Source organism: Scylla paramamosain, chromosome 19 (genome assembly GCF_035594125.1).
Source record: "Scylla paramamosain isolate STU-SP2022 chromosome 19, ASM3559412v1, whole genome shotgun sequence".
Classification (NCBI taxonomy): domain Eukaryota; kingdom Metazoa; phylum Arthropoda; class Malacostraca; order Decapoda; family Portunidae; genus Scylla; species Scylla paramamosain.
The window spans coordinates 12637016-12664551 of record NC_087169.1 but is presented as its reverse complement, the minus strand read 5'-3'; the positions used below and the strand labels follow the sequence as shown (position 1 = coordinate 12664551).

Genomic DNA, 27536 nt, shown 5'->3' with positions numbered 1-27536 from the left:
TTCGTGGGAGTGTTAACCTACACAGTGAGCCTTGTGCATCATTAGATGTAGACTGTAGCCAGAGCAGGAGTAATTTTGACCCTCTTCCCGCCACCTCCGACACTTTTGTTCTACCTTTCGACCGCGTCGGGGAACTCTGTAACCCAGGCACTCCCCTACCCGAGCCGCTCCCGTCCCTTACCCCACATCCAGGAGACATTATTGAGGAACTTCAGCCTAAAGAAAATTTTAGTGAGGAGCTGAGTGACGTATTTCCTCCTGCCAGCCACACTTTCAGTATCACGGCCAGTAGCAATCCGTTCTCCCTCTCGAGCCTTGGAGAGCCGTGGACTGAAAACCCATTTTCCGTGGACACTGTCAACTGCACCAATCCTTGCAGCCTGGTGAGGGACGTGAGACACGTGAGGCCGGGAAGCCCCACTACCAGAAGAACTAACAAACAAATATCATCTCCAGGTGACGTTAAGAAGCCTGATTTCTTTTGCTGGCCCTTAGTGGTGCCTGAGATCTTGACGGAGCCGCTGGCACAGGCAGGCAACAGTGTGACCGTGGATGCACCCAGCACCTCCATGACCAAGGAAACGACCCATTTTGTGAGCGAGATGCAGCAGGAGTGGTGTGGCAACACTAAGGACTCAGGAGTGACATTCGTTGCAAACTCTGATCTGGAGGTTGAGGATGAGAAAGCTGTCTTAGAAGGACCTTCACCACAGAGCCTTGCAAGCTTAGGCTCCCCCAAGACAACGTCCAGTGATGATGTGACAAAAGCTGACGATTATACCCTTCTGAATCGTGATGAAAGTAAAACAGTGGAATCACAAAACACAGTTAGCTACTTCACCACGCACGGCGGCAGTCGCATAGAGGAAGTGTTGCCCCACAAGTTAGTAGACGACATAGTCCAGGAAGCGAATAACGATCCGCCGTCTGCCTGCACAGAAGCCATACTATCGCCACGCTTTCAGTCGCACACGCTAAGAGGATCCACTCCACCGGAAGCCTTAAATCACCCCTCGGGTCAGGCTGCCGGAGAGATGATGGTTGCTTACATAACAGAGGCGGACGGGGCAGAGGGGGTCTCGGCGGATGCTGCGGAATCGCCTGGACACCAGTCTCCTCTGCACGTTCCTAGCGATGTGGACGGGGACGGCGAGCTCTCTCAACCATCCAGTGAAGTAACAGAGCCCGTGTGCGTTGATCTCCTTGGCCTTCAGGTTGGGGGAGAAGCTACAGCCTTCTCCACCCCACCTGATTACCCCGCTCCTCCCATCCCGACCGACTCTGTATGTTCTCTGATCGACTTGAGTTTCGTAAGCTCCACCAACAGTAACGACATTCTGTCCCCTTCTGCAGCAAGCGATGTACCACTGACGAGCTCCGACTCTGGGATCCCAGCGGGAAGTGAAGTATTGTTGAAGGATATTTGTGCTGAGAACAGGAAATTTTCTCATTCTAGCAGTCTTGAGAACCTCACGTGTGATATTTCATTTAATTCACCTCCTAATGCACAGAACGTGGAATTATGTAAGGTGGAGAAGCGAAATGACGCTCTATTTCCAAATGTATCATCAAAGGATGCAGGGAGCGTCGACATCCAGATTAACACCAGTCTCTCAGACACCCTCACAGAGACGAGCGTGGGAAGGGATGGAATCCACTTTTCTGAAGCCAAAAAAGATGGTGATCCATTTAGTGGCGATACAGTGGGTCAAACCATTTCAGAATTCCCATTGGTAGAGGCAGTGGCAGGGACGGAGGGGGGCACGCAGGAAGCTAGGGACGACCCGCGTGAAGACAGCAGCAGCGCGGCGGACGGGCAGAAAGGGTCACCAGCGGGCACCTGCCTCATCCCAGAGGATGCCACGAGTGAGCTGAAAAAGGACCCACTTGAAGAATTTCTTAACATTGGAAGTCATACTTGCAGTAAAGTTGATAAAAATGAAACAAGAGCTGAGCCTCCACTTTCAACTCCTACCAGAGAGAAATATGTGGAACAGGGAGAGAGCAAAGAAGAGGGCTGGGACTGCGCAACAGAGAGCCCCCGTTCCTCCGGGAAGGAAGAGACCATCACACCCATGGTAACTGCTTTAGAGGAGGCACAAACAAAGTCACACGTGAAAGGTGGGCCCCACCTCTGTAGAGAAAGCACTCTATCGGAGGTCTCCTCTGATATTTTCGAGAATGCTCGTGACGTTTGTCCCGCTGCTGACCCTCTGCTGGTGCAAAGGATCAGCTCCTTGTCTTCAGATCTCTCAGGCAGTGTCTCTGATAACTTGAGCGCTAGTTCAGAACCAGTCTCTCAGCCCTCAGAATATAGGAGCCAGCTCTGTGACGAACCTGTTATTACTGTTGCCAATGAAAACACTTTTGAGCGGGAATCAGCGTCCTCTGCTTACACTGATGTTGTAATCAACGATTTCCAGCAGATGCTTGAAAATGAGAATTCTGTCTCGTCAACAGTGACTCAGGCAAGCCATGCGGAAACGGTTAGTGCACCTGAGTATTCAGATCTTAAGTCCTCATCGGAGTTGTTGGGAAGTCTTGAGGCTACCGAACGTTGGGTCCTCGAAGCGTGCCAGAATAACGTCAGTCCCGACAGGTCCTCGTCAGATAAGCAACAGGCCGTCTGTGTGGATGAAGATAAAAGTGACGCTTCTGCGAGTGTCGAGTCGTCTTACCGTAGCCTGCTGGAGGAGATCCACAGCTTCAGAATTCCCTCGACTTCTAGCAGCACTGGTGATGAAATCAAGCCAAAAGCTGATGCACGTTATGAGGGCAGCAGGACCTCGGTGACCACAAAACATGCAACTGTCCTCGTGGCGACCAGAAAGCAGTTCTGGGACTCAATCATTGCTGGAAACGCGGACGTCAGCAAGCCTCAGGAATCCCTGAGCTCCGAGGACACTGAAATCGTGAGCCAGGTGGATGGAGACTCCCGATGTGCTACAGTGTGTGCAGTGCGGGGTGACGATGACGTGTTTGATGACGTCCATCAGAGATCTGAAGAGAAGACACTGCAGCAAGAAGCCCCTATTGGTCTGGTGAAGCGGATGAAAGCTACTTGGAACAGCTTCATGAACCAAAACCGCGACTCCACAAGAAGCAGTGCCACTGAGGATGCTGGACACGCTGATGTGGAACCCGACTCACTCATTTCTCTGCAGGACAGGAAGCAAATGTGGGAAAGTTTAGCGGAGCAGGGCGAGCCGCAGGTGAATGGTGAGAATCAGCAGCGTCACGGAAAAGTTGACACTCGTAGAGCGTCCTTGATTCAACAACTAATTCCAAAGACGCAGGACACTACTGCATCGTGTTCAGGATTTAGTGTAGGTGCCGCCGCTGTGCCGCCCGCCACACCACATAGTCAAACTAGGCCAACCAGTGCCAGCAATGCAGACAGAGAAAAAGACACTCTAGAATGTCGAAAAGAGGGAGACGACTGTGGTGAGAATGTGACGAAAGTTGAACATTTTGAAAGGAATGTGGTTAAGGTGAGAAAGGACTTATGGGAAAGAAAAACTAAAGAGCAAGAAAGTAACATGACTAGGCCGAAGGCTGGTGCCAGGATCGTGGCGCTTGTGCCCAAGAATGTGGCGATGTGGGGAGATGAACACTCACAGGAACAACAGCAGACAAATATGCCACAAGCTGTGAAAGGAAAGAAGTTGGATGTGGTGGAGAGGAAAGGTAGCTGGAAGGAAATGGAAGATGCGGATGAGTATGAGAGGCAGGAGGGTGGAGCAGCGCGCGATGTTGCACGTCGCTGTCCGAGCATCAGGATGATCGAGAAGGGCATCGTGCGGGCTCGAGCAGACCAATTAGAGGAAGAACTTCTTCCGTTAGAAGAAGACAGCTCTCTGGACAAGATGACTCTGCCTAGAGAGGAGAGAAAAGGAAAGACACCCTCGCTGATTCTGCGAAGCAGCAAGCGAAAGCTAATTTATAGAAAGTCTAAGAAGAAAAGAGGAAAAGAAAGTATCAGGTTAAAGAAAAGCAAGAGTTTCCGCCAAATGAGCGTCAAGATCAAAGACGGCACAGTTGTGGAACTGAGGCTTTTATGGGAAGCGCTAGAGAAAGCTAAGAAAAAGGAGTCTCGCGTCAACAGGACTCGGCTTCACTCCTGCAAACTGATGGAGGCCTCAGCGGTCACCGAAAGCGGAGGCAGAGACACAGCGTCCAGAGAAACTTCAAAGGTGGACGTCGCCGTCGCCGGTGCCGAAGAACCGCCGGTGCTCGAGCCTCCTCAGTCCTCTGAGGACGTAGAAGACAAGGACGTAGTTCGACACGACGAGCCGCTTGCTGAGCCAGACATTGAGGAAGGTTTGGTTCAGAGTACCAAGCAAGTTTGGCTCAAGCTGGCGACGACGGGAGTTCTGAATGGGGAGAGTGTCCTCAGGAGCTGCGTGAGGGCCCACAAGAATAAACGGTCACCATTGAGGACGACTGAGGCGCTAACAGAACTCGGTAAAGCCTCAGCCTCCGAGCACCGGAGCCTCGGAATCCCAGACGGGGCCGTCTTTCTGGGAAAGGAAAAGTGGAAAGCCTCACTATGGCAGTTTGAACCAGAAAAGGATTTCTACCACTGGAAAAAGTCAAGAACGCTGCTCAGCGCCCAGGAAAGCACCAGACCAAGTCCTAGTAGCGTTTTGACGCTTCCTGGAATGTCAGAAAAAACTACGAGTAAAAACATTTCAATAGAAAAAGGAAACGAGGAGCCCATACCACGAGTATTAAGTTTGGAAGACATAAGAGCGGGTCGGGTGGAAGCATGTCGCGACCTGTGGGAAGCAGGTGAGAACAAAATTTCCGACAGTAACAAGAGAAATGATGCCATGCAAGTCTCCGAATCAACAGAAAAGAGTCCCACATTTAGGAGCATTGGAAAAGGGAGGGTACAGAGTGACAAAGATAAGTGGGAAGCCAAACATTTAGCGGAGAAGACACTTGCTGCCGGGGAGAGTCTAGAAGCTAAAGGAACCCTTCAGGCTGTGCACAAGAGCCGAATATTTACAGATTCACCGTTTGCTTCAATCGCCAACAAGGAATCAGATCGAAGGGATGACAAAGTTGATAAATCTGAGGTTTCGTCCTCTGAAAGGATTACAAGCAGCCACTTTACGACCACGAGACAGGTGTGGGAAGCGCAACAGGTTGCAGCCAAGCGGACCTCCTCCCAGCCCCTCCCTCGTCCATTGGATGATGGCCAGGTCAGTGGGAACAGGCAGGAGCCTTCCTTGGCAGAGAAATACCCACAGGATGACAATGAGAGCATCACTGACAATATACAGGAAGGAGCTGTGCGGGAGGGTAAGAGACTGTGGGAAGAACTGATAACGAAACCCGACGAGTTCAGTGAGTGGCGGAGAACGCGGGACGAGACTCGGAAACCCCCAAGGTGGGCGGGTGGCCAATGTCCCGAGGCATCACCGGAAACTGATTTGGAGAAGACTGAAATTTTAAGGAGTGATTCGGAGAAGTACGAATTGTCTGAAACTGAATCTGCTGTACTGAACGACGATGATGCGACGACATCAGCGATGGGGGCGTGGGAGAATGACGGGCCAAGCTTAGATTCGGCGGCTATCATGGAGCCCGCCCACGCCCCAGCACTTCCTGGGAAGCTTAGTGACATGAAATTCAGTTCGGTGGAGGCAGAGTGCGGGAGTGACGCTATCAGCCTTCCCGGATCTCTGGTGTCTGAAGACGAGGCTGACGTGGCCACAACCAGCGGGAGGTCACTGCCCGACGCTTTAGGCATCGCTGCCTGGCGCGGAGCAGCTCGGCCGTCAGGGGGTGTGGACTTGCTAAAGTGGAAACTGACCCCCAGACTAATGCTTATTGAGGAGGACGAGAAGACGGGGAGGGAAAAATCAAGTGACCAACAAGACTTTATAAATAAGATGCAGGAAGATCTGGAATGTGCTAATCGCGAAGATGAGGAACAGAAAAAGATAGAGGACAAGGTAATGAAAAGGGAGAAACAGGATGAAGTCGAAGAGAAAAAGGAGAAAGAAAAAAAACAAAAGGAGGAGGAGGAGGAGGAGGAGGAGGAGGAAGAAGAAGAAGAAGATGAAGAGAAAGAAGTGGAGGAAGATGAGAAGGAACAGGAGGAGAAGGAGGAGGAGGAGGAGGAGGAGGAGGAGGAGGAGGAGGAGGAGGAGGAGGAGGAGGAGGAGGAGGAGGAGAAGCAGCAGCAACAGCAGCAGCACCAACAACTGGAGCTGGAAGGGAAAACGGATCCACTTCAGGAAGAGAGAGAGGATAAACAGAAAATAAAAAGATCATCTCTGGTAAAGAGTTTGGTCGAGGATATCGAAACTGGAGATGTTCCCGAGATTGACTCCTCGCGCGGTAATACTAATGGCGAAGGCGCAGGAGAGCAGGTCTTCTTAGAGGTAGCACCTGCTTTTGATGAGGTGCGGCAGTTTAAAGCGCTCGACCTTACCTCTGAAGAAAGTGATGGCCCTAACCAGGAGTATGAGTCGGCAGACTCCACGACAGGCTCACTCCCCGTAAATAGCTCCCTCCAGGCTAACAAGAAGGCGTTTTGCGAAGCCATGCTATCAGAATCTGACGCCAGCCTGGACGATCTTTCCGCTTACGAGGAGGATGACGAGGAGGAGAACGACACCCCTCCCGCCCTGCCCACAGCCAGTCCTCCACGCTCGTCTAGAGCGTCACAGTTCTTGCACGCATCTTCCCTGAAGGACGGCGAGGGCATAATATCTTGGGATAACGATGAACACATGTGGGTAAGCAAGGATACCTCGTACTCTGCAGAAGGGATAATGGAAATCTTGCCTGTTACGCACGACTCAGCTACAGTACTTGCTGCAGGAATTTCACCTCATGGCTTGGAAATCACAGAATCCAAAGAATCTGCTCAGGATCACTGCGATCATTTTGCATCGCCCTGCCCATCAGTTTTCACCGAGAGTCCTGACACACCCTGTGAGGGTATAATGGGATTCAACAGTGTTGCCGCCGAGCTTCAGGCTGAGTCTCTGAAGATGAGAACTGGTAATGAGGAAAAAGAGACTGAGGAAGTTCTCGTGGAGAAGAAAGCCATGAATTCAACTGGTGGCTCAAAAGCCAGCAGCAGCCAGCTGGTGGCGGCTAAGAAGACCTACTGGAACAATCTCATCGCTGAGAAGCAGAGTGAGGTAAAGAGTAAGGATAAAGTGCAAGGCAGTGAAAGAAGCAAAGAGAAAATACGAAAAGTCGAGGACAAAGATTCCGAAACAGTGGCACAAGCAATCGCTCCCTCGTCCTCATCCGTGAGAGTTGCGGCTCAGAGAGAATTATTTTCCCACCCACCAGTAGACTCTGAGTCCAGCAAGGCTCCCACACGAAGTAAACAAGTAAGTGCCACCATCCCCAAGCATAAGGCTCACCACGAGCAGAAAAAACAAAGCAATGACAATGACAGAGAAAAATCTGCAAAAGAAGCTGCAGCATCAGCCTCGTCTTCTGCTCCTAAAAGTCCTTCACCAGTTCCCCTCGTGAAGGAAAGTGCACCCGCTACTGGCGAAGATGCAGTACTGGACAACGATGAAGAGAACCTAAAGAGAAACATTGTGGCAGAAAAGAAAGGTTTCTGGGACGATTTCATATCTAAGCGAGAGGAGGAGTTAAGGAAGGTGTCGGCCACTGAGACACAGAGACTCGTCATTAGAAAGGACAACAGGAGGAGCCGAAATGGAGGTGAAACTGAGATTGAGGCACTGACTAACGCGGCAGTTCCTGAGGAAGCAGTGAGGGATGTGACATCCCTTGGCCGCACGTTGAGCATCACTATCAAGAGAGGGACCGTCAAGGCAAATCAAACCAAATACGAGACACGAGGTGAAGACGAGTACTCTAGGTGGAAGAGGACGAGAGTCCAGTGGCAGAAGAAAACCACAGGAGAGACAAAACTCCTTCAGCCAAAGGGTTTGCCAAGCGTAAGAGTTCCCATCCACATAACAAACACTGGTGTAAAAGACTGCCTGGCTCAGGATATACCGCCGGAGCCAGGGAGCCCTATCCAGGGCAGCATCAAGACCAAAACTGCAAGAAGGACCAGAGTACCCGCATCCAAACCTCAAGATGGACTCGACACTTCGGATGAAGAAGATGCTAGTAAAACCAGAGTGAAGCGGAGGACGAGCATTGAGATTCAGAGTGGGTTGGTACAGAAGTGCCGCTCACAATGGGAGACTAACACGGCAAGGACCGGCTACTGGACGTGGAAGAGGCAGAAAGTATCACCAGCCAAAGGCAAGGTAGTTTCGCAACATATCTGCACCCTCTCTACGAGTAAGGCAACTGGGAAGGTGCCCTTAAAGAGCCCGTCTCCTCCCTCCCCAAGAAGGCCTTCATCCAGTAACCAACAGACCCTCAGCCCTTCCACCAGCCCGCGCAGACTCACCCCAGAACGAGCCTCCGCCTACGGCCAAACAGTCGGGTTGCCCGTGCAGAAAGGTAGAGACTTCTGGGAACAAGACAGGTCCAGAACACCAACCCCTCCACCAGTTGAGGTCCCAAGGCGACCCCTCACCCCGGACGAGGCGCACCATTACCTGAGCAGCATGCGCGGCAAGGTGGCGCAGCAAAGACGAAGATTTGATAGTTTGGGCAGCGTCATTAGCTCCAGCAGTGCTGGAAGTCTGGACAGTCTAGATAGTATTCTGGAACCCCAAGGCGGCGATAACCTTCCCATGAGCTCTCGTACAAGTGAACAACCGCCGCCTGTGGCTCCAGGAAGGCCCAGCATTGCATCCTTGTCGGGTACGGTGGGTCGCCAGAGGGAGCTGTGGGAGAGCAAGACCAAGGTCATGCCACCGGTGGGAAGCAAGACAAGTCCCATTATTGCCAAGAGGAGAATCCTGGAGCGCCGCCACTCAGCGGAGGTGCTGCCAGTGGTGGGAGTGGAGGGCAAGGCCGAGGCTGAAGACGAGGGAGAGGCGGATGTGAGGGCACTGCAAGAGGAGCAGGAGAGACGGACGATCCTCTACGTTCTCCACAACACGGTGGAGGGCGAGTTACTCCTGGAAACTTTCACTGACTTCGACCAAGACTCTCGGAGGCCCCGCGCCGAATCCGGCCATGATGTCACGCAAGGGCACGAACCCCCCAAGGATGGGTCGCTCCACCCGCCGCAGCCTGCCCACAGAAGGAAGAGGCGGATGGATGCCAGCACAGGGCGCCCGGCGGACCGGCAGGGGGAAGACCGCTCAGGTGAGTCACACACACACACACACACACACACACACACACACACATTTTCACTCCGATAACAAATGATGATGAGGATAATGTTATAATGATGATAATGATGATGGTGATGATAATAATAATGATAATAATAATAATAATAATAATAATAATAATAATAATAATAATAATAATATACATTGCATACATGTTGTTTTAGAGTAAATATTGACAAAAAAAAGTAATGAAAAAGGCTGCAACAGTCTGTCCTCACACTTTTCCGCATTAAAAGACTATCCGGCTCATGGTGTCTCTCCACGTTAACAGGTAAAGGCCCGCGCCCCGCTAGTCCCCTTCCCGACCTGCCACTCCTGCTTCCCCCCGCGCCCCCCCTCCAGTCGGGTGGTGTGGACGATGGCTACCTGAAGTACAAGCACAACTTCACGTCTGTCAGGCAGCTGTTTGAAACAGGGATGAGGGAAGTTGGGGCAGACTTTCGTCCTCACAAAGAAACAGGCGATGTGAAAGTCACTAATGCCGACAGTTTGGCGACGCTTGCTCCCAGTGGAGACCTCGTGGAAACCCGAAGCAGTCCCGCCTCCTTAACGCCACCGCCGTCCCCATCCGGCACTGTATCGCTCTCATCCCAGACATCCCAAAATATTCCTGACTCCTTGGCGCCCTCCACGACCCCGACCACCCCGATTCCCCAGCAGGATCCGGGGCCGCCTCTTGAAGTTGGCGTTGCTTGGGAGGCCGAGACCCAGACGGAACCTTACACCGAGGAGGTTGTGTTTTCCAGAACTGTACTGGTGAACATGGGCTGCCAGACAGATGATGAGGGGGATGAGGGGCGCCACAGCAGCTTGCAGAAACAGCTTCATCGCAGGATGACTCGGACACCCAGTCCTGTGAGAGACCAGGAAATTCAAGTGATAGAGGAGGATTTAGTGAACCCTTTGAAACGACTCTTGTCTCAGAGGACACGCAAGTATGACCTTCTCGAGATGCCACACCTCAAGCGTCGCGTCTATCAGCGCCGCAGCGGCTTTACCCACCAGAGGCGCCGCACTCTGTCCGCTTCGGACATGCCATATCACCAGCACTGGGATGCACCAGGCGTAGCAGAGGCCTGGGGGGGTCCGGAAGTAACGGCGGTGTCGGGCATGACAGAAATTATGCCCCAGTGGTGCAAGCCAAAATGGGCAGCAGCATGGAGCGGGCCCGTAGGGTCGTGGAACAGGCCAGAGGGCGCGGCAGAATGGAGTGGACCGGAAGTGGCGATGGCGTCAAACAAGACGAAAATTATGTCGCCGTGGTGGAAGCCGGAAGAAGCAGCGACGTGGCATGAGCCGAAGGTGGCGTGGGACAGATCTGAGATGGCGTGGGATACGCCCGAGGTGGCGTGGGACACACCCGAAGTGGTGTGGGGTAAGCCCGAGGTGGCGTGGGGCAAGCCCGAAGTAGCGTTGCCCCAGTGCCTTGACGCCTCCCCACCCAATAGCGGTAGCTTTGGCCTCACGGACTCCTCCTCCCTGGTGGCCTCGCTGAGGAACCTTGGTCAAGACCTGCCCTCAGCTTATCCTGATGCTCTTCCGCAAGACGACCTTGCTGATCTTGATCCAGACAACTTCTCACTCTTCCCCGAGAATGAAATCGGGTGTCTCGCGCTACGGCACGTCCCTGGAAGTATGGTTGCTGCTCTGAATTCTTCCCCGGTGCGTGTCAGTAGAAATACCGGCTGAGACACGCTGGTTTCCACTCCTACCCTCCTCCTGGGCCTGTAGCCTCATAGACAAAGTTAGTCTGGTATCCGGTATGCTACACGCAGGGACCAACCTTCAGGTACCGCTATCCGTAGTGTAACTGTGACCTAGTTCCTAGAGAGACTCCGCCAGCAGAGCGCGAAGCAAACCTCACCGAGGCTCCGGCACTATTCCTGTCGTGTTTGGCATTTGCTGCAGTCAGGTTCCTTCAGAGTGAAATCCAAGCATTGAATAAATGGATGTTACGATGTGCACTTGTAGCACTGCGGCGCCGCGGTGACCACCTTCAGTGCTCACTCATTATACAAAAGTGCGTTTCAGGAGCTGAGAGTGAGGTGTGTTGTACTGTGTGTGTGTGTGTGTGTGTGTGTGTGTGTGTGTGTGTGTATTCCCGGTGAAGCACAGCCTGCTCTCCTCCACAGGTGATCCAGACTCTGAGCGGTTGCTACACGGGCGAGTTTCCCCACTTACCTGTCCCTGGGACGGGGAAGACCTATTCTCTCCAAGGCGGCAGAAAAGACCTCATCTCTCTCAAGGACCTGCGTCTCCAAGCCTGCCCCCACGTCACTCTGGCCCCCCCACACAGCTCTAACGACCAGGACTCTCCGGTGCGGGTCGTCCCGTCTCCTCCCCTCCCCACCGATCCTCCCGCACACCAGTCGAAGGGTCTCCTACACAGTCCTACCAGAAGCCTCTTGCGCACCAGCAGCGAGAGCCTGGTTTCTTCGGCAGAGGGCGAGGCTGAGGTCTGCTGGAGAACCGGAGGGGATGCCTCTGGCCACCTGACGCAAGCGGAGGTGGAGGCGGGAGGTGAAGTAACAGACGAGTTGAACTCCCAGTCAGAAGAAAGACAGCGAGAAAAGACAAAAGAACTTCATAACAGTGGCGAAAGTGAGGAAGAAAATACAGACAGAGAAGAGGAGAGCACCACCAAACAGGATGTGGGGGCGTGGTGTGGCTGCCGGGCGTATGGAGAGGGCCTGCAGCGGGGCACTGTGCATGACGCCAACGCCTTCATAATAGACACTTCAGAGGCTGAGTCTGGGGAGGTGAGTGACGAATGACGGAGGAATATAATGATTATTATAAAAGACTAACTAAATTAACTAAAAGACTAATTTTATGATAATTATCTCTCCATTTGTTAATTCTACCTCGTATTTTGGTACAATCGTTATTCTAACGACCAAATGAATGACTTTCTGGCCCGCTGGTAAGATTCCTTCTTCACCGGTCAGATGAAATGAGTACTTTCCTTGTAACGTGGTTTCCTTGTTTGAGGCAATGCCGCCACCCTTCCCTCATCGTCCCGTGGTCTGCAGATCCGCGTTAGCGTCGAGGGCCCGAGAGAGGGCACTGTGTCTGCCACGGAGGTATACCAAGCTGAGGGACACAACGACGGGGTGTATCAGGTGTTTTTCTGGGTCACCTGCCCGGCCACCTACTACATCTCCATCACCTGGGCAGGACAACACCTCGCTGGCAGCCCCTTCACATGTGAGGTACAGGCGTGAAGGCTTCACACACGACACACGGTCAGTCCTGCAGTTCCATAATGTGTGTGTGTGTGTGTGTGTGTGTGTGTGTGTGTGTGTGTGTGTGCGCAAGAGTCCCACTTGCTACCCATGGCCCGTATATGCTTCTGTAAAGTGTCAATGCAGCGAGCTTCTCTTTATTCTCTGAAGGACATCTGACCACATCCCCACCAGCCCAGGACGGACATCAGCTGCCAGATTTCAGTGATGTCTGAGGGAGTGGTGAGCGCCATGCACCCTGCTGAAAGAAGGCACAGGACAGCTTCCATTGACAAGAGCAAGCGTGAATGAATGAACGACGTGACATGTAAGGAAAGACAATGCTCGATACCCACCTGCCGGTACGCAAGACTATAGTGAAAGCCACAACGAGGATAGCGGAGTCCACAAGTATCTGTTCATACCCGAGGCCTCCAGGGTCGTCCAGTATATATACATATATATATTTTTTGCATTTTCTTATTTTTATCGTGATTACATATCCAAGCTTAATTTTGTAATTCTAGTCACATATCTATGGTGCATCTGTACTGATTAATTTATATTCTCATGCCGAAGAACATATTTAGTTGCCATCGGTGTTTTTCTTAAGCCTTCACTAGTTGATTAAGTGACATTTGCTTAGTCGAGGCCTGGGAGCTCCTCGACGTCGCCTACCTTTCTCACGCTGGAGAAAATATGGTATTTACAAACCAAGAACAACTCATAGTGCTTTGGTAGAGGTGTTCGAGAAACATACTGCGAGGCTTCGAAGCAACGAGTGAAGCCCGAAGCGTAGGTTCGCGAGTAATTATCATAGAATCTGTCAGTTACTTGCCAGCCAGGGGAAGTGTGTATGTGTTGTCGATATCAGACACTCCTGTGCCTCAGCCTTTTACAATTTTCATTGATTTACTTGCTGTATGCGGTGTGTATTAGTGTTGACTTGTGATATTCCTTAGTGCAAAGGGGAAAAGTGCAGTTATATGACTTATCATAGTAACATTGATGGCCTGTGGGCTGCATGTTACTAGTATTCAATATGGTCCCGCTGTATGAGAGTGCCCCTGCAACTTCTGACACCCTGAAACCGCGTTTATTCAATGTTTCGATGGAGACCATGGGCATTAGTGTACTTCAGGTAGGCGGGATCACTGTGTCTTGCAAAATACAGAATGTCCAGACGCTGCCCCGTGTCTGTGCTGCGGGTTCCATCCAGGGCAGCGCAGGGTTTCGCTGGGAGCGGAAATCGGGAAGCAATCTTGTTGAATTAATGGCATCACGGAGGATGTTATGTTCGCTCGTGTACTGGACACCTGGCGAGTGAAAGTTGAAAAGACGCACAGCAGGATGGAATGACCTTGGTGAAAGGTAAGTTATAGTATAAGTGCTTAAAGTGGTATTTTGACAGGTGTCAGCTATACCTCATTCAAAAGAAAGAAAAAAAATAAAAAACGAGCAAGGCTTAGTCAGGCGACATGGAGAATCAGTCCCCTGGTTTATTCCGAATTGGTAAGAAAATTACTGAGTTGTTTAATAATGGAATGGGATTCTTTTTACCTAGGATATTTCTCTTAGAAGACTATATATGTGTGCATGTGTCAGAAACACACACACACACACACACACACACACACACACACACACACACACACAGACAGAGGACCAGAAAGCTGGTAGTACAGTGCCCCTGCAGCGTGCTGAGTTCGTCACCTCCATACCCAGTCCTTATCTCTGATTTCGTGAAAAAAAAGAATAAATAATAAGAAATAAACAAACTAACAAAAACTAAAATAATGAAGTAAATAAGTTAAGTTGTCCTTGGTCCCAAATCAGTCCTCGATCCACCTTTAGGGTCGGTGCGCAGCTTGCGTACGTGCTTAGCTTCACGTATGTATCACATTTCAGGAAATGTTTGCAATACAACCGCCACAGCCACATTGCTAATATTTTGGTGTGTGTGGTCAGACAGAAGTCAAGAGTAATGAGCATTATATGCAGATGTATAGCACCACTGAAAATATTCATGTGGAAGAGGTAATTTGCTGAAGGCAATACATATTAGATCTGGAAAAACAAATAAAATATAAAAATGCGGCCGCGGCGCCGCCCTGCCCTGAGGCTGGCCGCGTAGCGAATAATGTAACTATTTTGCAAAAAGTAATATTAAAGATTAACGCCTCGGTTGTGTGTGTGTGTGTGTGTGTGTGTGTGTGTATATATATATATATATATATATATATATATATATATATATATATATATATATATATATATATATATATATATATATATATATATATATATATATATATATATATATATATATATACACACACACACACGCTGCGCTGCCCGGTGCCTGCCGCGCAGCGAACAATGTAACAACCTCAAATAGTTGTTGATGTGAAGGATCTTTTTTTTTTTTTTTATGTAGGAAGGGCACTGGCCAAGGGCAACAAAAATCTAATAAAAAAATGCCCACTGAAATGCCAGTCCCATAAAAGGGTCAAAGCAGTGGTCAAAAATTGATGGATAAGTGTCTTGAAACCTCCCTCTTGAAGGAATTCAAGTCATAGGAAGGGGGAAATACAGAAGTAGGCAGGGAGTTCCAGAGTTTACCAGAGAATGAAGGTTTAGATGACTGATCATTTGTCTACGTACATTATACACTGTCTAGCCAGTCACGTGAGGACAATGTTGCAGTCAACCAGCTACAAGCATCCACTGCAGGTCATCCATTCTTCTTCTTTTGCAGCTGCTCCCATGTTCATATGGGGTCGCTGTTCCTCACTAGTCTTCTCCACAAGGTTCTGTCCCCAACCTCCTCTCCACTTAATCCTCTCTCCCTCAGGTCCTCTCCAATGCGATCCTTCCATCTTTTCTTTGGTCTGCCACGTCGTCTTCTTCCCTCCACTTCCATATCCAATATCCTTCTGCCGACATACCCTTCTTCTCGCCTTTTGATATGACCGAACCATCGCATTCTCCTTGTACTTTCTTTGTCACCTCCGTTACTTTGGCTGTTCCTCTTATAAAATTGTTTCTCACTTTATCCCTCCTTGTCACCCCAAGCATCCACCTTAACATTCTCATCTCAGCAACCTCCAACTTATTCTCCTGTGCTTTCTTTATTGGCTACGTCTCCGCACCATATAACAGTGCGGATCTAACCACCGATTTGAACACTTTTCCCTTTACTCTGGCACTAATTTTTCGGACACAGAGCACTCCAGTTGTTCTTTTCCAATTCTTCCAACATGATTGGATACGGTGAATGATATCTGCCGTCCGCTGATATATGAGAGCCCAAGTATCTGAACTCCTTGACATCCTTTAACTTCATATCTTGCATCCATACTTCGCTCTCTTGTCGACCATTAAAATTCAGATACTCCGTCTTCCCCCTGCTAATTCTCACACCTCTCCCTTCCAATGCTCCTCGTCATCTCTCCAACTTTCTCTCTACCCCATCTCTACTTTCAACCACCAAGACGATGTCATCCGCGAACAACATGGTCTACGATGCCTCCTCCTTTATATTTTGAACATTATCATCCAAGAGTAGGTTGAACAGATATGGGCTCAGAGAAGATCCCTGGTGCAGACCCACTCTCACACAGAACTCCTCTGTTGTTCCCACACTGCTCCTTACCCTCGTCCTTGAGCCTTCGTACGTGTCCTGGATCACTCTCACATACTTCTCTGATGCTCCTTTCCTTCTCATACTAGCCCAAACTTCCTGGCGTGGTACTCTATCATAAGCTTTTTCAAAATCAATAAAAATAATGAGTAATTCTCTTTGCTTCTCCCCATACTTCTCCAGTAGTTGTCTTAGCGCAAAGATTGCATCGGTAGTACTTCTCCCCAGCATAAATCCAAATTGTTCGTCTCCCATCTGTGTTTCTCTCGTTACTCTTCTCTCAATTATCCTTTCATACAGTTTCATTGTATGTGACATTAATTTAATTCCTCTGTAATTTTTACAGTCCTGTATGTCTCCTTTCTCCTTGTATATTGGGACAATATCGCTGCATCTCCATGCATTTGGGATTTTCTCCTCATAGATGTTATTTACCAACCAACACAGCCACTCAACTCCTTCCTCTTCTAAACTCTTCCACACCTCCACAGGTATGTTATCTGACCCTGTTGCCTTTCCATTGTTCATCGTCCTCAATGCTTGTTTGACTTCCTTGAAATTGCTGTTGTTCTCCTGTCATTTGGTTCCCCACCCTCCAACACTCCTCTTGGGTTTTCCTCATTCAAAAGTGCCTTGAAATATTCTTTCCCTCGCTCTCTTATTTCATTGTCATCAATTAGAACTCTTCCTTCCTTATTTTTAACCTGCTTGATATGCGTAAAATCCTTTGTTGATTTCTTTCTGTCTTGCTAGTGCAAATATTCTCTCTTCTCACCTTCCCTGGTTTCCCATTTATCGTACATGTCTTCCTTTGCCCTAACTTTCGCTTGTGCTACTGACCTCTTCGCTTATTTGCTTCTCGGTAGGCTCTTTCTGCTTCTTCATTTCCCATTTTGTCATATATTTTCTTTGCCTCCTTCTTTGCCTTAACTTTCTCTCTCACCTCATTATTCCACCACCAAGATTCCTTATCCTTGGGGGGGGGGGTGTCCTTGCCTGATGTTTTCCCACATACTTCTTCTCCCATCTCAATTATGTGCCTGCTGTTTGTTGTCCACCATGTGTCTGGATCTTCAGCTTCTACCATCCTGTCCAGCACTTTGATTTTAAACTCCGCTTTCAACTCCTCATCCTTCAACCTCCACCATTCAATTCTTGATGTTTGTTGTTGTCTGCAGCATTATTATCCCGTTTCTATGCGGGGTTGCTGTTTTTGATGAGCCTCCTCCATCTAACCCTGTCCTTCACCACTCAAGGTCCAAATTGTCCCTACCATCTGCAACAGTGCAGTCCTTCAGGTCACCCATTATTATATTATTATTATCACTACTATTATTATCTTGATTATATTTATTTACATTATTTTGTTTATTTACTTTGAAGCACTGCATCAGTTGTATTGCTCCAAGGGATACCTCCACAGCCAATTAACAAGTGCCACTGACTCAAGTAGTGCATAAGTTGCGGTATACAGGGTGTAACGAGTTCTGCTTATATTGCGTGTCGCTGAGCATAAAATTTTTTTTTTCTGGTCGATTTTTAAGTGTTTTTATATTAAACTGTTACTTGTTTTTATTTCACACCATCAGTCTTTGAATGGGGTGGCATGAAGGCTTAAACAAAAAAAAAAGTGCTGTGAAAACTTACCAGATTCTTTCAAAACACCCTTAAGTCTATCTGAAAAATGTCTTCATCTGCCATTGTGAAACAGGCAAACTTAATGTTTCCCAGTTGTCTTCCTTTGTGGTTTACTTTTCCTTCAAGCCGCCTGCAGTTTCCACTGACCACTTCCTTTGATTGCATCTTTTCTTAGATGCCATTATGACTTCCATAAACGAATACTTCAGTTTCCCACCAAGCCCTGAGTTGAGAGAGAGGGAAGCAGTGCTGTTATATACATTACCTATATTCTGGTAATCAGTATGGAAAGATTCATCAATATATTATGCAAGTCCATTGGCATAGGAGCAATAACTGATTTAGATGAAACTTCAATTAGAAAACAATTTACAAAATGACAGAAGGTAGCAACAGAAGACTTTGGTATGCATTAAAGATGAATTTGGTACCTCTAATTGCTAGCTTTTTCTTCTGAAAGGCCTTGTCACACAATCAGTGGGCAAGATTGGTGATTCAGTTTCAGAGTGAAAAATGCATGTTAACTGATCATGTAGATGTGCAGAACTGAAGCACCATCATTGCCTGAATAGGTTTGTCTGTGATACAAACCTCCAACTCAACCATGCTTGTTAATGAAACTGCCGAGGTTGCCCACCACACAGTCAGTGGTTTTGTGACAAGGCCTTTATACCAATGGTTCAGCATTGCTCATGGCTTTCTCACAACTTAACAAGTTGGAAATCCCCACCATTTTCATTAGACAACTAGTGACTGTGACGAGTCTTGTAAAGAAAACTGAAAGCCTCAGATCAGGGTAGGAATTGCAAATAAAAAAGTGGTGGCTAGACTTGTATATTGCCTGTGTATTACAAACACATCTGTAATGGGGCTTTGCTTCACTGAAGTCTAGTGAAAATTTCAGTGAAGAGTAATAATGAATGCCAACTGGCTGAGAAATAAACATACACTCCTCCAAAAATGGCCATGTCAGCAGGCTGTCCTGCTATTAGTCTCAGTAACAATATACAGCAGCATCATGAACTTGAACCATTTGCATTTAGTAAAGAAAATGCATCCATCACTGAAAACATCTGCTCTAACATGATGAATAATAAAACTGTAATTTTCAATTAAGATCTACAAAATGAACAAGTGAATTCATAAAATCATAAAACTAGCAAATGGCATACTGGCAGTACTGAGTAACCTGTTTGGTCAGAGACAACTGATATGTAGTGGTAAATAATACTGAGAGAACCAAAACTCTTAGAAAAAAAGCTTTTCTATCATTTCTCTCTTTGCCATCTGAAAGGGTTCTGAGAGAAAGGGGAATGTGTCAACCCATATGCCCACTTAAGGGCCAAAGATTTACAGGAAATTAACATATTGCATGGCCAAAAAATGTTAACAGATAAAGAACACTAGATAAAGATAGGAGAGGTACAAGTGCAGTCTGTATCCCTACACTTATTCCAACACAGAACTCTGAAGAAATCAGGTACAAGCAAGTATTCCACCAAACTGTAGTAATAAGGGGTATCACATACCACTGGGAAACCAATGATCATTTCACTAATGTTGTAGTTCTCAGACTCACAAAATTGGTACAGAAAACTTTCATAAGTACAGTTCATAAATGTATGAAACAAATTTTACAAATATCCATTATGTACCATGTAAAAAACTATGCACATCTCACTCATAGGTAAACACTGTTCTGTTTTGTACATACCTAGAGTTGTTCAGTGAGTTCAGTACAAAAATGCCCACACACCACACAAGCTAAACATTCTGTTAATCAGAGAAATACTTTCATGGTTTCCCTGATGCGTTGACGGCACACTGGGCAGCCTTCCCTTCTACGGGTGATAGCAATGGTGCACCTATCACACAGACAGAGGTGGCGGCATGGCAACAGGATGACACACTTCACCTCATCCTGGCATACCACACACAGGCGACTCTCGCGCTCCTCCTCCAGTTCCTGGTAGAGCAGCTTGTTCACATATGAAGGTGTGGCATTAGTGGTTGTGTTGACTTCCTCAAAGGGGTCAATGTCTTCCTGTTCCCTTGCTCGCAGGCGTGTGAGGGGCCGCCGGGCCTGTGGCTGAGCCACTAGTGGAGGGTTTGCCTGTGGCTCAAACTGCTGGTTCTGTGGCAGGTTCAGGTCAGGCACATTGTCATTATTATCATTTCCATTTTCATCATTGGCATCATCGAGCTCCTCTTCCTCTGTGTCTGGCTCTGGTGGTGGCCGCTGCTGAGGAGGGTGGACCAGCCTCATATACCAACGGACCAGACGCTGCCTCACCAAGGCCATGGGGGAGGGCAGGTCTGGGATGACAACCATGTTGTCCATCATGTAGAACAAAATATACTTAAGGCCCACTATGAAGCCCACTCCTGCAGCCACACCAAAGAAAGCTTCTATTGGGATATCAGAGAAGAAGTCCACAATGTTGTTGAAGCAGTGTCTGGTCGTGGAGGACACAAATTGGCAGGTGTCAGTCACAGCTTGACTACAACTGAGGAAGGCATAGGAACACAAGTGAACCAACCCTGAGAATACGAGGTACACCACATTAGGCACAAAGCTGATGACAAAGATGACTGATGAACCAAACATGACAAAAGCATGTTTGAGGGCTGTGACGAGATTGCCCACCTGGGCAATGGCTGTCATGGTGCCTGACAGGAGGGCCATGTAGGAGGCATGGACCAGCTGGCAAGAGTACACAGCAGCTGACATCACACTGATGGCGATCCCATTGATGAAGGTAAATATAAGGATGACAGCTGTCCTTAGTGCTCCGGCCACAGTCATCACAGCATTGCCAATGTCTCCCAGGAAGAGCAGCAGGTCAGTCAGCAACAAGGAAAGCAAATCAGCTGCCTGGAAAACAAAACAAGTTCCTCAATAGTAGAAATGACAAATTTTTTGATAACTGCTACACTTTATTTGCTATTCATTACATGGGAAGTTTTTTTCCAAACAATAAACATGTATTTCAGGTGAGCTCTTTCTTCCATCTGATAGGATGAGTTTATGGCAAATGGCAGTGAAATGCACTGTCACATACAGATTTTGTGAGTTAGCCTCCTTGATCTTTGTTTATACACATAATTAAGAGGGTTCATGGACTACTCATGTAGTAAATAAACAAAGCAAGACAGATATGTGTATGTGGCAGCAGCAACAAGCAGTAATTTTAGTTTGTCAGCTTGCCAAGTCTTGCTGTCATCATTGGAACCTGCTATACTAATATTGTGACCATATTCATAATGAGCTCACTTGTGATGTCACTTGAAAGTTAAAGAACATTGACCTTAAATTCATGCAAAAGGACAACAATAATGACACTTGCACTGCGAGAAGCTAATCACTGAATGGTGATGAGAGGTTAAGATGATTCTTCATGAGCACAGTCCTTCCCCCCCCCTGACAAAAAATAAAAGGTCACAACTTTAGGGTAATTTTGAAATCTGCTAACAGTCATTGTGTCATTTGGAACAATTTATGGAATTTTTAACAAATACTTGAGGGCGCTTTCTTTTCTTTTCTTTCTAACATATATCAAAACAAGCATCACTCCCTCTTCTCTGTCACTGAATTTAGCTCCCTGTGACTGCTACTACCACTCCAAAATTAAATTGAAGACAAAAGTTATACATTCTGACACCATGAAGGAGACCTGACACAAATTTTGGACTGTTTTTCACATTAAAGGGCATAGGTTTTGCTTGAGCATTCCCTTTGTGGCAGAAGTGCTCAAAGTAGTGTATCACCATACACAATGATGCCTCACAAGAAGATGGCAGTTAAATTTCAACTGGTCACATTGCCTCCTTTTTTTTTTTCATAAGTGTAATCAGAGAAATTTTTTACACCTTGTATTCTATGGTCTGTAACTTGGCTGTCACTAAAATATAGATTATCAACTAAATGATTTTGGCTAACAACTGCAATACATTTTGTTTAACATGACTACCATTAAGTATAATCTTCTATGCAGGTTATTCTAAAAAACAAATACTATTATCTGACAGTGTTCTGAGTTAAATTTAACTTGTATATAAAGCAGAAAGGAATGGTTTATTTTGTCTAGTTGCAGGCTGTGGTGAACACTGCTAAGTGCAGCTTACTTTCATCTTCCTCCTTGTCCAGCTAGGTATGAAAAAATCATAATCTTTCTCTCCCACAGTCATTCCATACAAGGCAATTTTGTTACATGAAATAATTTATATTCACACTAGATATACGTAAAAATGTTTTCAACCTACTGTACCTTGACAAAATACTAAAGTTTTTCAATTAAGGTGGGTTCCAAGCTACAAAGAAAGAATGTGGAGCTTAGAGCAAGTCAGCCTGGCATGCCTGATGACCATTCAGTGCCTATTGTGACCTGCAGGATTTGTCAATCAGCTGGAGCAGCAAGCTCAGTTTCATCATGTTTTTGCCATGTAACTATTTTAGCATACAGGTAAATGTCATATTGTTCCTCAACATTTATGTTGCTGTCATTTGACACAAAGATTCTTACAGTTATGCTAAAAATGAAAATGTCACTTATTGTACATTTCAACTGTCAGTGAACCTAAATGATGAAAGATTAAGAAAACAGAAAATTAAGTTAAAATTCAAACAGTAATTAATGTCAAAGTTAAGTAAGAGAGGCAGATGAATCATGTGATTACAGACTGCCTAATATACGAGACATTAGCAGTGGTACTGGTGAAAGAAGTCCTGTGTGCTGTACCTTGTGTGTGAGGAGCAGGAGCAGCTGAACGATGCGTGTGGTGACTTTGAAGAAAGTGTTCATGACCTGGTTGTTGAGGCGCATGGCCACCCCAACACCACTCCACACCAGACCAAACACCCGCCCCATCTCCTCGGCCACCACTGTCAGCACCTCCGCCATCCTGCTGGAGTAACCTTGTTGAGCTACAGATTGCTGTCTTCAGATATTGGGGCATACTGGGCAAATTTATGAAAACTGACACTGCTAGTTGGTGATGGAGGCAACCAACAGCAATGAATCATCAATAATGTCCTGACACATGCAAGGCTGGTGTCAGCTTTTGGCATCCCTGTATCATCTCTTGCAGTCTGGTCTTGATAAAAAACTTTGAACAATTAATATACATTCACTTATACCATAGCCTTTGAAGGTAATGGAGTCGCTGTGTGAGTGTTGGGGTCACTACTAGATTTTACAATTCTATCACATACTTTAATAGCTCAGAACACTCAAAATTCAGCAAATATTATTTTTGTGTAAGTGTATTTGAATATATTCATAAATATGTGATCCTGATAAATCTTTTACCTCTTTTTTTTTTTTTTTTTGATACTATTGGTCACCCAGCAATTCAGAACAAAATAATTTTCTGGAAGTCTTCATGTAAGTAACCTTTCTGAAAATAAGTATATTTAATATTTTGGTGGATCTCTGAACTGTCCTCATGAATGACTCATTTCTAACAATAACTACATTTGATCTTCTCAACCTGTTTCAGATTTACTTTAGAAAACTTATAAGAAAAATTATTTTGTTCTCATAAGTAACATAACTGTACTTGACACATTATATTTATACTCTGGTCAGGTCATCAACTCCTTGCCACCACCTATTTAATGCTGCAGGGGCTACAATGTAGTACCTTCCTAGCAGTGCAGGTAGGTTTGCCCCTTAAGAACCTGCAATCCAGTAGCCTGACCTGACCTTACCTTCCTCAGAGTAACCTGACAGTAGAGGTGGGAAAGGAATTAATAATTAATAGAAATTCTAAACAAGCAGCTCAAAAAATGCCCCCAAATGCTCAACATTCAATGGATAGGACAAGGGCTCTGTCTACCTGCAACTCTGACATTAGCCTATATTTAGCTGAAGTAAGAAGGGGGGGGGTCACTCTCCCTGCATTCCCGAGTCAAAAGAGTAACCAGACCACAAAACTCTAAACCCAACAACTTACATCAAGTGTTAACCTCTGGCAGTAGTGTCTGGGGCCGAGTTGGAGGAAGACTCGGCTTGGTCAAGGTCACGTGCAGCAGGAACAGGTGCGCCAAAGAGAGGTATGATCAGAGTTCGTTGAGGCTCACGCTCTGACTGTGGCGGGTACATGCGGGCTGCTTGAATTAGGAAGTGGTGGAGCAACTGGGTCTGGAACTCATGGATGAAGAGATAGCGGGCGAAGTATTGCATGAAATATTCTGACTGCACTCCGGGCCTCTTCACCCACTCCTTGACATTCCGACACAATCGGCTGATGTTTTGTGTGTGGATCCCAGATCTGTCGGGATCCATAAATTTTTTTGATCTATTAACAATGTGGTGTGAGTAGCCGTGGTCACTGACACTGAGTTGTGTGCCCCAATCCTCACTCACCAGCACTGAACCAGGACGAATGTGGTGCTGGATGAGGGGGGTTATTAGATCTTCACCTTTCTTGTCATCTTCATAGGGAATCAAAAATTTCTTCTTTGATTTTGTCTCAATGCCCCCAAACACCCAGATCTCACTCTCATGATTTTCCTCGTTCTTCTTTTTCACAAAAAGAAGTTTGTCAATTTCAACCACAATACCTTCTCCCCCTATTGATTCCTGGTTTATCAACCAGAATTCTGTAACTTTTGAACAGTAAATCCGCCAGTTAATGCTGGTTGAGGAAGAGAAGTTGAGGTTTTTGATTATAGCATCATGGTCCCATTTTTTCTCTAGCCAATGATTGATGAAAAGTAAAATCTTCCAAGGTTCTATGTGAGCATTTGCCAGGAATGTGCCCTTGAAGTCTGATACCGTAAAGTCACAAATCTTCCTTTTTTTGGACTTAGAGATCTTGATATGCTGTGAACAGTACCATATATTTTTATCCTCCCTCAGGAGGCATGGCTGCTTGCACCAAGGGCAATCCACCTTCTGTGGAAGGACACCGTGGACACGGAAAAATTCTATAGCACTAGAGCTATTACCGGGAATTTCTCCATGGAACCTTGCTGTTACAAGCCAGGTAGACAGCTGACATCCAATGCAAAGCTGAGCCATGACAGGACTTGTTCAAGTCTTTGGAAAAAAGTGGTGTGTCTGGGCTCCCCGTCATTCAGCAACTTGGTTGGCTCTGGCACACTGACCAAGAATGCACACACACATTAATGAACAGCTTGCGGAAATATTTCACTTGTCTTCTTGTTCACACCTACAGGATGTATCATGACTGGACTTATTCCACTGCAGCCTGTTCCCAGAACAATAAATGGATAAAAATCATTACCATTTATTTTTTTTTTAATATATAATATATATATATATATATATATATATATATATATATATATATATATATATATATATATATATATATATATATATATATACACACACACACACACACACACACACACACACACACGGGATTCAAAAGACGCAGAATGATAATATCTACACGAACAGATAGCTTAACACTACTGGGCATCTGGGTGACCATTAGTAATTTTGGTAAATTGCATCCTGGCAGCTCAGGACATGTGCAGAGTGGCATGGTATTAGGTTTAGTTTAATAATGCCTTCAACTGTTTGCTGCTGGGAACAGTTAGGAATTAGGTGCTAGTCAGAAGAGTGTGTGTGTGACTTGAAGTTCCCTCCCCTTACATGAAAGAAACAAATAAGCAATTTTGTCATGAACCTTCAGATGATTCATAACACATAAGTAGCAGGATGGGGATCACTAAAAAATTACAGACTTTTGTACATGAATGACTGGAATTGTTTTGAAAACTACCAACATGCATCCTTCTATTGAGAAAAGACAACCCTGGCAAGCAAAATCATTACTACTCAGTTTTTGTGTGGTCAAGTTCCTGGGACAGTGGTGACATCTGCTGCTGCACACCTGTGGCTATGGCTCACCTCACTGTCTCTGTAGTAGTTTTCATAATGACCTACACTCCTTTTTCACACTTTACTTAGTTTGAAGGAAAATTACCAAGTCAGAAAGAGGAGTGGTGAGGACATGAGGTGTGGGACTCGGGTGACATGGCATGTGGGATGAGTGCAATGAGTGTGCTGGTTGAGAGAAGAATGAGTGGATGTTGATGCTACTGTGACTGGAATAGGTTCAGTAATAGATGCTGAGAACATTTAGACTGAAAATATGTAGTCTATGAGATGTGAAGAAAATAATAAGTAAATAAATAAAAAAAATAAATAAATAAATGGGAATTATGGAAATAACCTTAGTCAACTAACTTCAAAGACACCGACTGTATATTTCTTGTCAAATATGACACTTTTGAAGTCATGATCTAAACCATGAAGGGATGAACAGTGAAATTATAGAACTGAATGAACCTAAACCTAACCTATTCTAGTCCTTAGATGAAAACACTTACCATGTCATTTCAGTATTATCCAAATAAATAAATAAATAAATAAATAAATAATCTGTTGTACTTTCATCTTGTCTTACTGGTATTCCTTATTTACTAGTGCAGTCGCTTCAAATTCAAGACCTGCATCTGTATCATCAAGATCATACCTGGAGTAGCTGTAGAAGGAACATTCAGGGGCTGGGTTTCCTTCAACTGACTTTGGCGGCAGGCATCGTGATGAAGCCCTAGGGTGAGTGGGGTAGCGTGCTGCACCCTGGGACACGATAAGGGCAGGATATAGGACAACAAACCACTACGGTGTGCAGGGTATGATTAATCTTGTCAATGAACTATTATTCCTTTTTCTTCTTTTTGGATCTTGTTGGATTCAAGAGTAACGAGGAGGCTTGAAGAAGGTTAAGGCTTTCCTGCAGAGGGTTGTGGGAGACTGAGTGGTACCCTTGAGTAGCAGTAGTAATAGTAGTAAGACCAGTTAGACCACTACTTTTTTTTCTTCTTATGACGTGTGTCGCTTCATATTACATCTTCTCCCTTTTCTACTGTTGTTCCTTGCCTTTATATTATTTACTCCTCTTTCTTTCTTCACTTTGTGCCACACTACTACCGCTTCAGAATCACCAGTACCACCTCTTTCTCCTCTCCACGTTGCCTTCTAAATAGGGGACAAACATTAGTCATATTCAGTCTTGGAGTTCGTGTGTCTGTTGCATTGCGATGGTTCGACAACTGGCCGTCATACGGGGTACCCTTATTTGTTAAACACCTGTTCTGGTGTGTGATGTCACTGGTGTGTGGTGGTGTGGTGGACGCGGCGAAGTTAAGTCTTAACCGATGTGGATGATTTACTGAGATTCAGTCATACCACGTCAAGAAACTATCTTCAACCCTACCTGTTGTATCATATTCATGGCTGTATTTTGGGCTAATTTCACCGTAAAGGAGAGCTTATTTCACCGATATTTTATACGTTGTGCTCGGGAGTTATAATTTAGTATTTCATTTTAATAATATTCTGACAAATTTGAAGTTTCATTGTCTTTCAAGCCTCCAGAAGACCTGTAGCATCTGGCAACACTGCCGCGGCAAGCCTCCTTGCATTCAAACTCAAAACTCCCAAACACTTGAAATGTCAGAATTTTGTATAACCTGGCCACGTGACTATATAAATTAGTTTACTGTTATTATGTTTAACGAAGGAATCACATTATAACTAAAGAATGTTTATGACATCGTAATGAATACATAATTGTTATTTTAATGAAAAAGGTTCAAGTTCGATGAAAAAAAAATATTGTATGTAGAATTAATTGTCGTGACCCACATTGGAGTAAGCAAACGGTAATTTGGTACTATGTGGTACCGGTGGTTACCGTACATCACATCAGCTGATGTATATAGGCGGAAAATTTGAA

At 46.2% G+C, this 27536-nt stretch overlaps 3 protein-coding genes across 7 annotated transcripts in view; 2 read left to right on the top strand and 1 right to left on the bottom strand.

Moving 5' to 3' along the window:
- The window catches only part of LOC135109647 (titin-like), a 34001-nt gene extending 22314 nt beyond the window's left edge, over positions 1-11687 (top strand). The window contains exon 10 of the mRNA XM_064021157.1: positions 11384-11687. Coding sequence (XP_063877227.1) covers positions 11384-11553 — 170 coding nt within the window. The 3' untranslated portion in view covers positions 11554-11687. The remainder of the gene's footprint in view (positions 1-11383) is intronic.
- On the top strand, positions 2-11385 carry LOC135109649 (uncharacterized). Its single transcript, XM_064021158.1, has 2 exons — positions 2-9219; positions 9523-11385. The coding sequence occupies exons 1-2, from the start codon at positions 570-572 to the stop codon at positions 10938-10940; spliced, it is 10068 nt and encodes a 3355-aa protein (XP_063877228.1). The 5' UTR covers positions 2-569; the 3' UTR covers positions 10941-11385.
- A 6890-nt stretch (positions 11688-18577) lies between the features above and the next one.
- On the bottom strand, positions 18578-26989 carry LOC135109646 (uncharacterized). 5 transcript variants are annotated; one of them, XM_064021154.1, is made up of 4 exons: positions 26271-26989; positions 23712-24971; positions 22496-22661; positions 18578-20631 (listed from the first exon to the last, which is right to left on the bottom strand). In XM_064021154.1, the coding sequence occupies exons 3-4, from the start codon at positions 22655-22657 to the stop codon at positions 19537-19539; spliced, it is 1257 nt and encodes a 418-aa protein (XP_063877224.1). In that variant the 5' UTR covers positions 22658-22661; positions 23712-24971; positions 26271-26989; the 3' UTR covers positions 18578-19536. The 5 variants fall into 5 exon arrangements, with proteins under 5 accessions (XP_063877224.1, XP_063877222.1, XP_063877223.1 ...); XM_064021152.1 differs by having other exon boundaries at positions 22496-22658; XM_064021153.1 differs by having other exon boundaries at positions 22496-22658; positions 23712-24029.
- Between the last annotated feature and the right edge of the window lie 547 nt (positions 26990-27536).

What these genes read in the sequence shown, in the direction of transcription:
- LOC135109649 (XM_064021158.1), top strand. Translation starts at nt 570, where the DNA reads ATGACCAAGGAAACGACCCATTTTGTGAGCGAGATGCAGCAGGAGTGG. An exon ending in GCAGGGGGAAGACCGCTCAG is followed by an intron (nt 9,220 to 9,522) that starts GTGAGTCACACA and finishes CCACGTTAACAG; the next exon opens with GTAAAGGCCCGCGCCCCGCT.
- LOC135109646 (XM_064021152.1), bottom strand. An exon ending in TCCTGCTCCTCACACACAAG is followed by an intron (nt 20,632 to 22,495) that starts GTACAGCACACA and finishes TTTGTTTTCCAG; the next exon opens with GCAGCTGATTTGCTTTCCTT.